This window comes from Meles meles, chromosome 17 (assembly GCF_922984935.1).
Source record: "Meles meles chromosome 17, mMelMel3.1 paternal haplotype, whole genome shotgun sequence".
Classification (NCBI taxonomy): Eukaryota; Metazoa; Chordata; class Mammalia; order Carnivora; family Mustelidae; genus Meles; species Meles meles.
Window position 1 is genome coordinate 43,538,736 of NC_060082.1, and position 16,192 is coordinate 43,554,927.

Sequence of the window (16,192 nt, forward strand, 5' to 3'; positions counted from 1 at the left end):
ACCCAGAGAACAGGCCCTGAGTCAAAAATCAAGAAGCAGATGCACAAGCAACTGAACCACCCAGGCACTCCAACCCTCAATCCATTTTACAATGGCCGCATCTGTGTTATCCGTTTTGTTCTCATGGTATGATTCTTGCAGCCCTCAGTCTAAACTAACTCTCCCACCCCAATCCAAATTAGTCATCAGCTGTGTCAGTGTTAGAGGTTCAAAACAAAACAATGACATTTTTCTTCTCCCAGTAGTCATGTCATGTCTCCCCTGCAATACATGATAGCTGCCACCAGGTGGTAGTAGGGAGTGAGGACCAGGACGGAGCCTCAGCTTTGTCCTGGGAGACCTGGCAGCACTCAGGCTGCTGAGTCTCTTGGTATACAGAACAGGAGCTTTCAGTTCTACAAAATCCTAAGTTTAACAACAACTGCATGTAGAGAGATGAAAACATAAAGAAATATCAGGTAAAGCGGCGCCTGGCTGTCTCAGTTGCTTAAGTGTCTGCCTTCGGCTCAGGCCATGATCCCAGCGTCTAGCGGTCGAGCCCCGCATCAGGCTCCCTGCTCGGCAGGAAGTCTGCTTCTTCTCCCTCTCTCACTTCCCCTCCTTGTGTTCCCTCTCTTGCTGTGTTTCTCTCTGTCAAATAAATAAATGAAATCTTAAAAAAAAATCAGGTAAAAATGAATAGAAAACAGAACCATATATAGACCTGCAGGTTTCCTCCTCACCAAACCAACTGTTTCTAAGACTTCACTCATCATAGGGCAGGTAGGCGTTTTCTATCTTAATGCCATCCACCGGAAACACTGGCAGGACCTTCGTGAATCTCCTAGATATTTCTGAGCTACGAGCTTTTTCCATAGAAACATTTTTAACTTCTGCTTTTCTCCAACTTGTACTCCTTAATAAATAATTGGGAATTTTAAGAACTTAAGGGTAACTGAACAAGAAAAATTATTTTATACACGTATGTGTATGAGAATGTATATTTTTTACCTTCTAGGAGCCTGGGAGAAGAGTGTGATGATGGGGACCTTCTGAGCGGAGATGGCTGCTCAAGGGCCTGCCAGCTGGAGGAAGGCTTCCACTGTGCAGGTGGGTTGAGGAGCGCCCCCTAAGCTTATGTCCTATTTCTGCAGGCGTCTCTGTGTCTTATTTCCCTGAGCTTTCGATATCCTATAACATACAGCAGGATGCTAATAACAGTGATGTTTGATGTTTCTGTTGTGTGCTAGGCATTAGCTGTTTCACGTATAGAATTTCATTTAGTCCCTACATTAAGTATGAGGAGACTAAACTGAGGCACAGAGAGTTCCAATAACTTGCTTTCTCTTATATGGGATTTGAACAAAGGAAGTAAGGCTCTAGAATCTCCATGTGTAACCACGACCTCCTTGATTAATGTTACCAATTGCTCTTGGGTCCTCATGTCTAACATCAAAGCATCAGCCAAGCAGTACAATCATAGAGGCTCTGCATCAGCATAGGAGACATTCTAAGCCGAAGGGAGTGCAAGGTATCTCTTGGTGGCTGTGTCTAATAGATAAAATTATGACAGATGACAGAGGGTCCTAACACTGCTTAATCCTGGAAAATCACTAGTAATAAATTATCACTAGGTGGCTTTGACTCTAGGTTCTGGCCACACAAGAAGGCTGTCCAGAACACTTCTCCCAATTCTGGTTAAAGACATTATCAGTGGGCTTCTAACATGTAGGTTGTTTTTTTTTAATTCCCATCCCAATGTATGCAGTGTTTTCGTGGAACATAACCACTCACCAAAGTTATTTTAAAGAGCACTGCATGGAAAAATATTTTCATGCCTGTAAATCTCAAGGTAAAGTAGGATATGATTATAATTATGTATAATTTATTAAGGTGTTATATACTGTATAGAACACTGAAATGTCCCTGCCATCTAGAGCAGAATTGTAAAGTTATAGAATCTTAGTAGTCTTCCTTCGATCTATCTAATAAAACATATTCAGTACCTGCCGTGCACCATGAGTCTGTAGGTAACCTGATCCCTTCGCATGTACAGTCTGAAGTGATAGGGAATCCAGCTTCCTTCCATATGGAAATCCTGTCTGCCAATCCTTGAGAGAGAGGCCTCTTGCTCCTGCTTACCTACTTCAGCAGCGAAGGACACACCTTGGCAGACACCATTCTGCTTCAGAATGGCTTTATCTGTTAGAAGTTTCTTCTCCCCCTTTTCTGGTTTGGAAACTGAGGCTCAGAGCACCATGTGACTATCCACAGGCACCCAGCAAGGGTCTGCAAGGCCAGCACTGGACCTCAGGTTCCCGACGCTTCCTCAAGTGCTTTTTCCTTGCTATGAAACTGCAGAGGATAATTTTTTCCCTGTTTTATTTGACTACCATTCAGATATTTGAAATGCCTCCCTGTTATTCTCCTTTCCAATCCAAACATCCCCTCATGTGATTATGTTTCCAGACCCTTTTCCTATTTACCCTGACCTGGCATGTTTCGTGTGGTCAATGCCCAGAAAGGAATTCAATACTCCAGGTGTCGTCTGGCTATGCAGAATACAATGAACCGATTACCTCCCCTCTTCTGTACACAGTATTTGTTAATACCATGTCTGTTTGCATGGTGTTTTTGTTTTGTTTTGTTTTGTTTTTTGCAACATCATAGGCTCATGTTGAACACACACACACACACGCACACACACACACACACACACACATACATGCACGCAGTATATCTCCAAATGCTGTGTCTTCTCCAGTACAGCTCAAGCCTCATTTAACTTAAGAGCCCACCTTGCTTTGTTTCTAACACATTTGATTTCATTAAATTTGGATGAGAAATATCATATTAAATTTCTTAGCCTCCAAATCCAGTAAAACTATGACTAAATTATTTTAATTTTACAGGGCAAGGCTAAAATGATCTAGTCCACAGTTAGACTTCTGTTTCCTTGTATAATAAGCTCACAGTATGCTAAGCATATATTCCATTATTTCTCAAAAGATTAGGTTACAGGGGCACCTGGGTGGCTCAGTTGGTTCAGCATCCAATTCTTGATTTTGGCTCAGGTCATGATCTCAGGGCTGTGAGATCAAGCCCCATGTCAGTCTCTGTGCTCAGCAGGGAGTCTGCTTCTCTCTCTCTCTCTTTCTCTCTCTCTCTCTCTGCCTGTCCCCTTACCCCTCCTCTGACTCATGCATGCTCTCTCTCTCTAAAATAAATAAATAAATCTTTTTTAAAAATTAGGTCTGGGGCACCTGGGTGGCTCAGAGTGTTAAGTCTCTGCCTTTGGCTCAGGTCACGGTCTCAGGGTCATAGGATCGAGCCCTGCATCCAGCTCTCTGTTCAGCAGGGAGCCTGCTTCCCCCTCTCTCTCTGCCTGCCTCTCTGCCTACTTGCGATCTCTCTCTCTCTGTCAAATAAATAAATAAAATCTTTAAAAAAAATTAGGTCCAAAGAAACTATTGTGAGATGTTTTAAAAGTGCTCTGTTATTTTTATTTATTTTTTTCAAAGATCTTATTTATTTATTTGACAGAGAGAGAGAGATCACAAGTAGGCAGAAAGGCAGGCAGAAGGAGGGGGAAGCAGTCTCCCCACCGAGCAAAGAGCCAGATGTGGGGCTTGATTCCAGGACCCTGAGATCGTGACCTGGGCTGAAGGTAGAGGCTTAACCCACTGAGTCACCCAGGTGCCCCAGAAGCGCTCTGTTATTTTTAGATGGACTTGAAAAAACAAGCAAAAATTTTAAGTCCATGGTAAAAAAAAAAAGAAGCAAAAAGAAACATTCACTGTGTCGTAGAAAAACAAAACATATACATACACATTATAAAATATATTATAAAAATATATATGTACAATATACATAAAATACATGCAAACATGCATAAAATACACATATTTATGTACATGAACACATATACATGTAAGTATACATATATGTATATATTACAAGAGAGAGGAAGTTATTCCAAATACATGTATATTGGCTTTGGGGGAGTGATTTGGGAAGGCCAGGGGTTTGATGGGAAGCAGGAGTTTAAAACCCAAAGTAGGCTTAAAACCAAGTCCTAGGAACATTGGTTTATTCCTGGCAAATAGAGACAGATTTACCACAGAGAGGGGTCTTAGACTGGAAGTAGTTATGAAGGAAAATAATAAGTAGGTATGTGTTGATAAGCCACTGAAAAATCACTTCCACATCCCTGTGGTATTGTGAAGAATGAAAAATAACAAGAATGGTATAGTAACAGTAAATTTTAGTAATGATGGTACTTAATGTATACCGATACGTTGATTGATTTTCAAATCTTGATATTATTTTCATGCCCTATTGTGTTAAGTAGAAAGAGGAGATAAGAATCATGCTACTAATGTTCATTGTCCTGCCGTTTTGGTAGAAAAGGCAGAACTTTGTAGGTGGCTTTTGGACTGCTCCTTAGATTTCTACACTTGAGGAAAGCTAGTCACGTCCCTGTAGCTGGTGCTGTTCCCTCAGGCGGAGTTATCCTGGGTGAGGATGGGCCTCATCCAGGAGAAACAAACTCATGTCCCAAGAGTCCCACAGGTTTGCGCACAGCCTCGCTTCTCATGTGTTTGCTTTTGAAGACAGTTGCCTCAGCTTGATGGAGACCCCGCTGAAGCCGCCTCCTGTGGGCCTGGCTCAAATCCTGACTCTGTTGCTTATGTATCGAGGGACCTTGGGCAACATGTTTCCATGTGTGACACGAACACACAATGCTCACCCCACACAGTTGTTGCAAGTCAAAAGGGGAGAAGACGTACGCAAGACTCAAAAACCCAGTGTTTGTGTCTAAGCAGCCGCACAGTTAGTCAAAGAGAGAGTTCAGCTACAAAGAGTAATCGAAAATAAATCCCTCAACTTCTTTGAGATTTCAAAGACCATGAAGGGGATCCAGGTGCATGATACATCACACCATTTCTGTAACTTCTCTTCTACTTACTGCTCTTTAGCTCCTTCTCCCCTCGGGATCTTGCTCAGTGGTGCCTTAACATTTCTTTCTACAACGAGCTTACTTTTTTCTCCCTATTCTTTTTTTTTTTTCTCTTAAGATTTTATTTATTTATTTGACAAGTGGACAGAGAGGCAGGCAGAGAGAGAGGAAGGGAAGCAGGCTCCCTGCTGAGCAGAGAGCCCGATGCAGGGCTTGATCCCAGGACCCTGGGATCGTGACCTGAGCCGAAGGCAGAGGCTTTAACCCACTGAGCCACCCAGACACCCCTCTCCCTATTCTTTACTCACAAATTCCACCCCTTTCCAGACCTTTTATTACACAGATGGATTCTACTCCTCTTCCCATGAAAAAGAATCCTCCTTCTTTAGGGGGATGTGTGTGTGTGTGTGTGTGTGTGTGTGTGTGTGTGTGTGTCTTGTCTGCATGTTTGGGGTGGGCGTTAGACTAGCCAGCAGTAACAGGATTCTCTTTCCTGGACTAGAGAAAAAAATGTAATGATTTTCAGAGTCCATAGTCTCTCATAGTTCATCTCCCCTTCCAGTTTCCCTCAACTCCCTCTCCTCTCCATCTCCCCATGTCCTCTGAAAAACAACCAGAGGGTTTTGAAGGGGCGGGGGGCAGTGTAGAGAAACCAGGTGGTGGGTAATAAGGAGGGCACGTACTGCATGGAGCACTGGGTGTGATGCCAAAACAATGAACACTGTTATGCTGTAAATAAACAAATTAAAAAATGTGAAAAAAATGTAATGATTTTTATATGACATATTCATAATACTTTTTCAAATGTTATACTATATTTCTTGGCAGGAGAGCCAAGCCTATGTTACATATATGAGGGAGATGGGATATGTGAACCTTTTGAGAAGGAAACCAGCACCATAGACTGTGGCCTCTATACTCCCAAAGGATACCTGGATCAGTGGGCCACCCAAGCTTACTCCTCTCATGAAGATCAGAAGTGTCCTGCTTCCTTGGTAACTGGAGAACCTCATTCCATGGTAAATCAAGCCGGAAGAATTGGTTAAGGCTGAGCAGAATTGTAAAGTGACTCTCTCTCTGAGATGCTTTATGGGGGCTTACATTTCTCTCCTGTCTTTGACATCAAATTTAGTCCCTCCTGAACTCAGAATAAGGTAATGTTCAATGAAACACTTCTAGGCTGGCAGTTAAGTCTCATCTTCCTCCCCCAGTCCCCTCACCCCACCTCCCGGCACTAGGTTTCATCCAGGAGCCTTTGGCTGTGCAGTTAGCTCACTCCAAGGGATACAGAGTATCTCAGAATTAACCTCAGATGTATAAATATCAGAAATTACACTTGAGCTTTGTGTATGGGAGGCTTTATTTTAAATCAAGAAAAAGAAGTAGTAAAGAGCCAGATTGCTTGGATTACAATACTGAATTCAGTGGTATCGCTACTACTACTACTATTATTATTACTAAGTGAGATTTGACAGGTCACTTAACCTTAACCACTTAACTTAAGCCCCAGTGTTCTCATGTAAAATGGATCATAGTAATAAAAACCATCTGACTCAATGGTTTATTACAAGGATCAAATGGAATTTAAAATTTATTAAAGATCAAAGTATAATTCAATTTAAAGAAATTCTACATTAGTACAAAAACAAATCCGTAGGCATACAACTTCCCATGAAATCTCCACCTAAATAAATAGGAGATCCTCTGAGGACTTTAAGGACTGACTTCTATGGATAATAGTTGAATACTGAAGAAAATATTAAGGGCTTTGGCTTTTGGGTACTATTCCAGATGCATCCATTGCCAACTAAACTCTTCCATTTATCATAACAATAAGTAATATACCTTCCTTTCAACAGAAGTGAGATGAAGTTTTCTAGGTATTTTAGGCCAGGATGAAATCACTGAATTTTATACTTAAGCAGACACCCCCAAGAAACTGAGAAACCAGCCAAGGTTGGTCCGGTTCAAGAAACTCCTCAAGGACCTAAGCATCTTCTAGATTCTAACTCTTTCCATCCTTGGCTTGCAGCTTCCTTCCTCCTCCTCATAAGATGACTCTTCCAGGCATGAAGTCAGCATTCCAGGCAGGAAGATGGGGGAAGTTCACAGGGAAATAGGTGTATGCTAGCTGAGTCTTTCCCTTTTTATTGGGAAAATCATGGCAGCTTTTCCAGAAGTTTAACACTACAGACTCCCAGCAACATCTTATTGGTCATATCCAGGTCACTTCATCTCCCTCGGTTGTACAGGAGTCTGAGGAGACGAGCATGTATAACGGCGTTCACTGCCACCTTGAACAAAATTGGAGTTTGTTAATAAGAAAGTAAGGGGAGGAAACAATGTGTGTTGGAGAGGATGTGGAGAAAGGGGAACCCTCTTACACTGTTGGTGGGAATGCAAGTTAGTGCAGCCACTTTGGAGAACAATGTGGAGATTCCTCAAGAAATTAAGAATAGAGCTTCCCTATGACCCTGCAATTGCACTGCTGGGTATTTACCCCAAAGATACAGATGTAGTGAAAAGAAGGGCCATTTGTACCCCAATGTTTATTGCAGCAATGGCTACGGTCGCCAAACTGTGGAAAGAACCAAGATGCCCTTCAACAGATGAATGGATAAGGAAGATGTGGTCCATATACACAATGGAGTATTATGCCTCCATCAGAAAGGATGACTACCCAACTGTTGTAGCAACATGGATGGGACTGGAAGAAATTATGCTGAGCGAAATAAGTCAAGCAGAGAGAGTCAAGTATTATATGGTCTCACTTATTTGTGGAGCATAACAAAGAACACGGAGGACATGGGGAGATGGAGAGGAAAGGGAGTTGAGGGAAACTGGAAGGGGAGATGAACCATGAGAGACTATGGACTCTGAAAAACAACCAGAGGGTTTTGAAGGGGCGGTGGGGGGGGGGGCGGTGGTGGGAGGTTGAGGAACCAGGTGGTGGGTAATAGGGAGGGCACGTACTGCATGGAGCACTGGGTGTGATGCCGAAACAATGAACACTGTTATGCTGTAAATAAACAAACAAACAAAAAGAAATAAAAATAAACATGAGGAAGGAAAAAAAAAGAACGTAAGGGGAAATGGATATGAGGGGGCATGTAGCTGTGTCTACCATGTTTCTTCAGTGAAACTGGGCATCTTTCTCAAGGGTTCTTGGTGCCCAAGGACAGGAAACCAGGGGGGTTGGAAGATTCTGACTTAGGAACAGCTCTCTCAAGTGGCTTGTAGTCTAGCTTGTCTGTCTTCCTAATGTAGAGTGGGAGAAATTTTCTGGGGTTTGTTCCCTGGCTTCTAAACCCAGCCGAATGCTCAGTGGCCCTCTGACTTAGTAGCCTCACTCCTGGAATGGTGGATCCTGCCTGGGAAAGATACAGTGTCTTGGATAGCGTTCTGTAGCTAATTTGCAGCGCAGTCACCCTGAAATGTGCCAGGACTGTTCTTTGGGCAAGAATTTGGGCTGAGGGTGGGCTGAGAGTTACCATGTGTGTTTTTCTATCCAGGTAAGTTGTATCCTGACTGGCAGAGAACATTCTTCCATACCGAGAAAAGTTCTCTGCCAGTAACCACTAAGTACTCAGAAAGAGAGGAAGACCTTGGTTTTGAGCTACAGAGTTTCATTGTCTTCACTTATCTCGCACCCTGCACATTTAACTTTTGGTTGAAATTGCATTTCAGATTTGCACATCCTATCACCCAGAGTCACCAGAGCACCCTCCCTTTACTGCCTGGTTTCCCTGTGTCACCAATGGAAATAGACCTCAGGATAAAAGAAGTGAGCAGACAGAAGGTAGCCTGGAGAGAGAGGATGAGGTTTGGCTCAAAGTAAGTGACCCAAATGGTTCTTTGTGAGGGCTACGGATAGAGTGTGTGTGTGTGTGTGTGTGTGTGTGTGTGTGTGTAAAATGATAGGCTGGAATGGCTTTTCTGGAAATTTCCTTCTGTTTTTCTGAATGTTTTTAATATTTTGATTTTTTTTCACCTCTTTTCTAATTTTGGACTTCCTTTTTTTGTAAATAAATTGACTTACCAAAGTGTAACATACACACAGAAAAGTGCAAACATCAGAAATGCACAGATCAGTACATTTTTAGAGTGAACATCCTCTCTGCCCATTACACACATCAAGAAATAGAGCAATGATCACCCCGTAAAGCACTCTCCTTGCCCTTCTCTGTTATGGTAGCACAGAGGCATCTACTCTTCTTAGTTCTGTCACAGAGATTGCATTTTTTTTAACGTTATGTGAAACACTTGAGTGTGTAATTTTGTGTGTCATTCTTTCTTATTCAACATTCTGTTTGTGAGAATGCTGCTGTGTGTGGCAGTAGAGTTCATTTCCATGGCTGTGTAGCATTCCAGTGTGTGAATATGCCACAATTTATTTATCCATACTAATGGACATTTGGGTTATTTCCAGGTTTTCTCTACGGTATTATGCATAGTTCTGCTATAAACATTTCTGTGCATTCCTTTTGGTGAATATATATAGACAGTTGGGTATATTTGGAACAGCTAGATCATTGGTAAGCAGATTATAAGCTTTACTAGGTAATTCCAAAAAGCTTTCATAGTGGTAGTACTAATTTAAACTCCCACCAGAGGCTCGTGAGTCTTCCAACTGTTTCACATTTTCACCAATACTTGGTATTTCAAGTCTTAATTCTAGCCATTCTGTTGGGCATATAAAAGTGTCTCCTCCATTGTGTCAGTTGCATTTTCATGTCAACTAATGAGTTTGGGAGTCTTTTAAATTATACTGGCCATTTGTTTATTCCTTTTCTTTTCTTTTTTTCCTGGAGAGCATATTCAAATCTTTTGCCCAATTTTGTGTTGGGTTGTCTCTCATTTTCTTCTTCATTTATGTGATTTTTTAAAAAAAATATTTATTGATTTGACAGACAGAGATCACAAGTATGCAGAGAAGCAGGCAGAGAGAAAGAGAGAGAGAAGCAGGCTCCCTGCTGAGCAGAGAGCCCGATGAGAGGCTCGATCCCAGGACCCTGGGATCATGACCTGAGCTAAAGACAGAGGTTTTAACCCACTGAGCCACCCAGGTGCCCCCATTTATGTGATTTCTTTACAAGTTTCTGAACGTAATCCTTTTTTGGTTATATGTTATTTGGTTTGTTCCAATACTGTGGCTTACTTTTTCTTATTTTTTTTGTAGTATCTTTAGATGAATAGAATTTCTAAATTTTACAAAATTCCAGTTGATCTTTTTTTTCCCTTTATGGTTAATTGCTTTTCACATATGGTATTAAGAAATATTTGCCTGGCACAAAGATATACTTTACTGTATTATCTATTAGACCTGTTATTATTTTATCTTTTGTATGTAGGTCTACAAACCATCTGGAATTTTTATATAAGGTGTGAGGTAGAGATCAAGAATTTTTCCCCTTTTCAGTACATCTAGAACCACTCTTATTCAAATTAAAATTTTCTCTTTCCTTCTATGTTGCACTGTGTACCTTTGTCATAAGTCAACTAGCAATATGTATTTCGTCCATTTATTGATTCTGTGTTTTGTTTTACTGGTCTGTATGTTATTGCTTCAATACTATACTCTTAATTATGGTGAATTTTTGGTGAATCTTAAAATTGGATAATACAAGTCCTAAAACTTTGTTCCTTTTTTTAATTAGTATGTTATGTTAGTCACCATACAGTACACCATTCATTAGTTTTTGATGTAGTGTTCCATGATTCATTATTTGCATATAACACCCAGTGCTCATCACAACACACGCCTTTTATCCCAGATTGCATTAGCAGTTCTTGGTCCTTTGAATTTTTTTTTAAAGATTTTATTTATTTATTTGACAGAGAGAGAGTGATCACAAGCAGGCAGAGAGGCAGGCAGAGAGAGAGGAGGAAGCAGGCTCCTCCCTGCTGAGCAGAGAGCCCGATGCGGGGCTCGATCCCAGGACCCTGAGATCATGACCTGAGCCGAAGGTAGAGGCTTTAACCTGCTGAGCCACCCAGGCGCCCCTGAATTTTTGTATAAACTTTGGAATCAGCTTCCATTTCCACATTGGAAAAGAAACCCTGATGTAATTTTGATTGGGATTTCATTAAATCTTTAGGTCAACTTAAAATATTAAAATATTCTTTAAAATATTGAGTCTTCTAATATATTTCTTCAACTTCTTCCTTAAGTCTTCCTTAATTTCTCCTAACATTTTATAGTTTTCTGAGAGAAGGGAGTCGAATTTTACCAAATGCCTTTTCTATATCTATTGAGTCGATCACATCATGTTGTCTTCTGTTCTGCCAAAGCCTTGACTTACTTTGATAAACTTCTAAATGTTAAACTAAGCTTACATACCTGGGGAAAAAAATAACAATTTGGAGGTGATGTGTTTTAGGTTTTGTTTTTAGTTTTAGGTTATGTTTTTGAATATTTTAAGTGTTTTCTCATCTTTGTTTATGAGAGGTTGGCTCTTATTTTTTATATTTTATTTTACTGTTTTATCAGATTTTATATGATGAAGGCTAGGTTTGACTTCTAAAATAAGTTTCTTTCCCCACTAGATCTATGGAATATGTTGTGTAAGGTTGATGTTAATTTTGGAAACATTCATCAGTGAAGCTATCTGATCCTGTTTTTTCTTTGAGAAAAAAATTTAAATTATGGTTTAAAATTTTCTCCCTGATATGAGGAAGTGGAGATGCAACATGGGGGGTTAGGGGAATAGGAGAAGAATAAATGAAACAAGATGGGATTGGGAGGGAGACAAACCATAAGTGACTCTTAATCTCACAAAACAAACTGAGGGTTGCTGGGGAGGGGGAGTGGGAAGAGGGGGAGTGGGGTTATGGACATTGGGGAGGGTATGTGCTATGGTGAGTCCCCTGGGGATAAAAATACATTATATGTTTATAAAAAAAAAAAGGAATGTAAAAGAATTTAGGTTTTCTGTTTCTTCTTAGGTCAGTTTTGGTAAGATTGATATTTCAATTAATTTGTGCATTTTTTCCCCAAAATGTTGAATTTATTGGCATTAAGTTTCCTATAATGATCTCTTATTTTCTTTGTAATGTTTCCCCTTCTAGAAATTTTCTTTCACTCATGATACTGCTAGATTTTGGCTTCTTTCTTTTATTTATTTATCTTTTAGTCAATCTTGCTAAAGTTTTATTAATCTTCTTATAGAACCAGCCAAAGAAAATTTATATAGTCTATGTGTGTGCATATCTATGTATCTGTAGGTATATATAGATTAAAGGAATGTATTTGTATAAACCCAAAAGGAAGGAAATAATGAAAAAAGGAAAATACTTGTGTGCTCTTATATTCATTATTTCCTTTATGTTTGTATTTAATTTGCTCTTTTTTTCCTACTAACTTGAGATGATGCTCAGATAATTATTTTTTGGCTTCTTTTCTTTTGTTAATACATGCATTAAGTCCATATTATTCCTTCTAAGTGTGACTGTGGCGACATCCTAAAAGTCTTGCATATCTTATTTCGTTATCACTTGGTTCAAACATATTTTTCTAATTTTCATTTGATTTCTTTCTTTCTTTTGACCACTAAATTATATACAAGTGTGCTGTTTAACTTATAAACATTGGTGGGTTTTCTGGTTACCTTTTTGTTTTTGGTTCTTAGCTATAGTCTTTCTTCTGTGGTCAAAGAGTATATCCTGTATGGTTTCAATCCTTTGTAATTTGTTGAGCCTTGAATTATGGACTGGTGTATGGTCAATACTGGCAAATATTCCATGTACTTTGAAAGGGATATGTACTCTGAAATTATTGGATAGAGCGTTCTATACATTTAAGATAAATTAAATTCACCCATCATCATGTTGAAAGTCTCTATGTCATATATATATGTATATATATGCTATATGTGTACATATATAATACATATACATATATTTTCTTGATATTCTGTGCACTGTTTCTATCAGTTAATGAGTGATACTTTTAGAAACTCCCACTGTAATCTTGAGTTTTTATGCTTTTTTTAATCAGTTTTTGATTTATACATTTTGAGGCTATATTATTAAATATACACACAATTCTCATGTTGTATGGAACTACAAAATGATCATGCAAACTGAAATTATGCAAAGCAAACTTAATAATCAATGAGAAAAGTTATAATTTGTTACATGAACTCAGAATTTTTGCCACAATGTTAAACTCATGTGAAGGAAAAGTTTTTAAATAGTAAAACTGATATTTATTTAGTACATTATAATATAACACATTAAAAACATAGAGAATTAAAGGGTTTCCTTTCATTGTAAAAATGTCACCAAGAGTAGTTTGAGCAGCACTTGACTTTTTCTTTTTCATTTTATGACTTAACATTACAAAGCTAGCAGTTTTTTTTTAATGCCTTTGTGAATTTTCATATTCCTTTCTAAGTTTGGATCAGCTTCCCACATTTTATCTTTTGAATGCTCAGTGTTATGAACTATCTCTGAGAGTTCTTTTAATGTGAATTGTTTCTTGGCATCCCTTCCTCTGGGACATCTTCATCCTATTTGTCACAACCAGTTTTCTCATTTATGTTGATAATTTTACTTTCACTGAATCCCTCCATCTGCATATCTGGAGTTCCTCAAATTGGCAACAGAATTGACATTCCCACACATCAGCTTTTTCTTCTATAATTCTATTTACCTTTAATTGACATTTCTTCTCTGCATTATCACTTCTTGTTTCCTTTCTACACTTTCATTCTTATTGGCCAATTCCCCCTTTAAATTATCCATTTCTGTAAAATGTCATGTAGATTTATCACTGAGAAAAGAGGAGGCAACACAACTACACACTTTTCTATCTCTGCATGAACTGCATAAGAGATGACAGTGACCCATTAATGACAGACTTTGAAAGAAGTGAGTGGTCACTGGTCATAGTGATTTGTGGATTAAAGTACTGTCAGTGAAGTTTGTACTTCCTGTACTTACAATTAATATAATGCTAACTGAAATTTAAATCATATCATTGGGACTCTAGTATTAAATAATTAAATTGTGATAATTGGTAACGGTGCATATGGGAACTTGCACATATATAAAATGAGGACTATTGGTATATAATTTTGAAATTTATATATCTTCCTGGTTGAATATCTCTTTTAACATTAAGAAATGATTCTTTTTATCTCTGAGAATATTCCTGCTTTACTATAAACTTTGCCAGCCATACCTTTTGTTTATGTTTGAATATTGTATATTTTTCCATCATATTACTTTTTATCTTTCTGTGTAATAATATTTAGCATGATTTTTTAACATCAATATACCATTGTTTTTCAGGCAAAATTTTCCAATGGAATATTTAGACTGATTACATTGCATGCAATTAATGATGTTTGGTTTTAAATCTGCAACATACCATTTGTTATTTGCTTGATCTCTATGTCCTTTATGCTTTCTAGTTCTTATTTTTTAATATTAAACAAGTATTTTTATTTGATTTTCTGCCCTATTAATTTATTAGTCATACTTTCATTTTATTCTCTAAGTGGTTATTCTAGAGATTGCAGCATGTATCTTTAACTGGTTGGAGTGTGCTGTGAGAGCTTTCATAATTTCATAAGCAATGACTACCTTAGAATACTCTACCTCCATTTATTTCTTCCTGGCTTTTTAAAGTTAATATGATTTAAAAATAGCAAATATTTACCCTGTCCAATGCTCTTCAGGCCTTTCTAATTTCTGTGCTTCCCTCATTTTTATTTAGCTTGAAGAATTCCGTTTATTATTTCTTTTTATGTGAGTGTGCTGGCAATGAATTCTTTTAGGTTTTGTGTGGCTGAAAATATCTTTATTTGACATTTTCAAAGGGTATCTTTGCTTGGTGTATAATTCTCCATGGCCAGTCATTTTCATTCATCAGCCTAATGATGTTATTCCAGTGTCTTCTCACTTTCAAGCTTTCTTTGGAGAGTCAGCTATACGCCTGATATATATTATTTTGAAGGCAATGTCTTTTATTCTCTGGTGCTTTTACGACTTTCTCTTTATGTTTTGTCTTCAACACTTTTACTCTGATGTTTCAAGACCTATTTTTTCTTCATATATATGTGGCTAAGGTTTTGTCACGTTTTTTGAATCTGTGACTTAATGTCTTTACTTGCCCATTTACACTTTCTTCTTTTTCTTGGATACCAGATATGCATTCATTAGACCTTTTTGCTGTGTGTATATTGTATCCTTTTTCTTTTTCTTCTACTTTTCTTTCCCTTTTTCTTCATGCTGAAGTCTGGTTATTTTATACTGACATTTCTTCTGTTTCACTAATCATAACTTTTACTCCAACAGCTGTTTAACTGTTTATTAAATTATTAATTTCAGTTATTGTATTTTTAATTCTAGAATTAAATTTTTAAAAACTTTTTCTATAGATTCTCATTTTGTCTGAAATTCTTTATCCTATAGTTTACTTTTAAAAATATATTAATCACTATAATCATAAAGTCTGTGTCTGATAAAATCAATGTCTTGTTGACCTGAGGTCTGTTTATGTTGACAGTTTATTCTCTTTGTTTTCATTCAGTTAGTCTCATCTACTTTCATACTGAATAATGTTTTAACTAAATTATTGAAGACATGGTGGAGATGTGGCTAATGATATCTTTCTTTCAAGATTATTTACTTTTTAAAAAAATATGTAATACGATTTGGGAAAGAATACCTTAATCCAATCAGTGATTAAGATGACTTAAGTTTATGCTTCTGTATTAGTGATCCCTGATTTATTTCATTTTTCCCTTTTTTTCCTAAGGCCTGGCCTTTCAAGGATCTCAACTAAAAGCTTGGATTAGGCCCTCCATCTTGATATTTTCTGAAGTATAATTTCTATTTCCTCAGCAATATGTGTCTGCTAAAAACTGCTTAGCTTTTTAGCCTCTCACCCACTAATTTCTGCCTAGTTTTTTATACTCCTATTCTGCAGAGCTGAGAATTTGAAAAATACCTCTGTGCCGAAAGTGTCACAGAATGTGAGGTTCCCTTCAATGTGGTTTCTTGCATTTCAAGTCCCTTCAGTCCTGACTGCTATGGTTGTTTTCACATGTTTCCAAACATTTTCTTTTTTTACTTCATTCATATTTTATAATTATTCTTGTCAGGGATGTTTGTTCTATTATAAGCTACTTCCTCACAGCTGCAAGCAGAAATCTCCAACGGGAATTCTTTTAATGTATATCAGTTAGCTACCATATATATTTTAAGTGTGTATACCATTCTTACTGCAAGTGATCTAGGGGTACT

The 16,192-nt window shown here is 38.0% G+C and overlaps 1 protein-coding gene across 1 annotated transcript in view; it reads left to right on the top strand.

Annotated features, from left to right (window-relative positions):
- PAPPA2 (pappalysin 2) overlaps positions 1 to 16,192 on the top strand; it is a 302,543-nt gene that overhangs the window by 150,956 nt on the left and 135,395 nt on the right. The window contains exons 9-11 of the mRNA XM_045982073.1: positions 998 to 1,089; positions 5,768 to 5,958; positions 8,627 to 8,773. Coding sequence (XP_045838029.1) covers positions 998 to 1,089; positions 5,768 to 5,958; positions 8,627 to 8,773 — 430 coding nt within the window. The remainder of the gene's footprint in view (positions 1 to 997; positions 1,090 to 5,767; positions 5,959 to 8,626; positions 8,774 to 16,192) is intronic.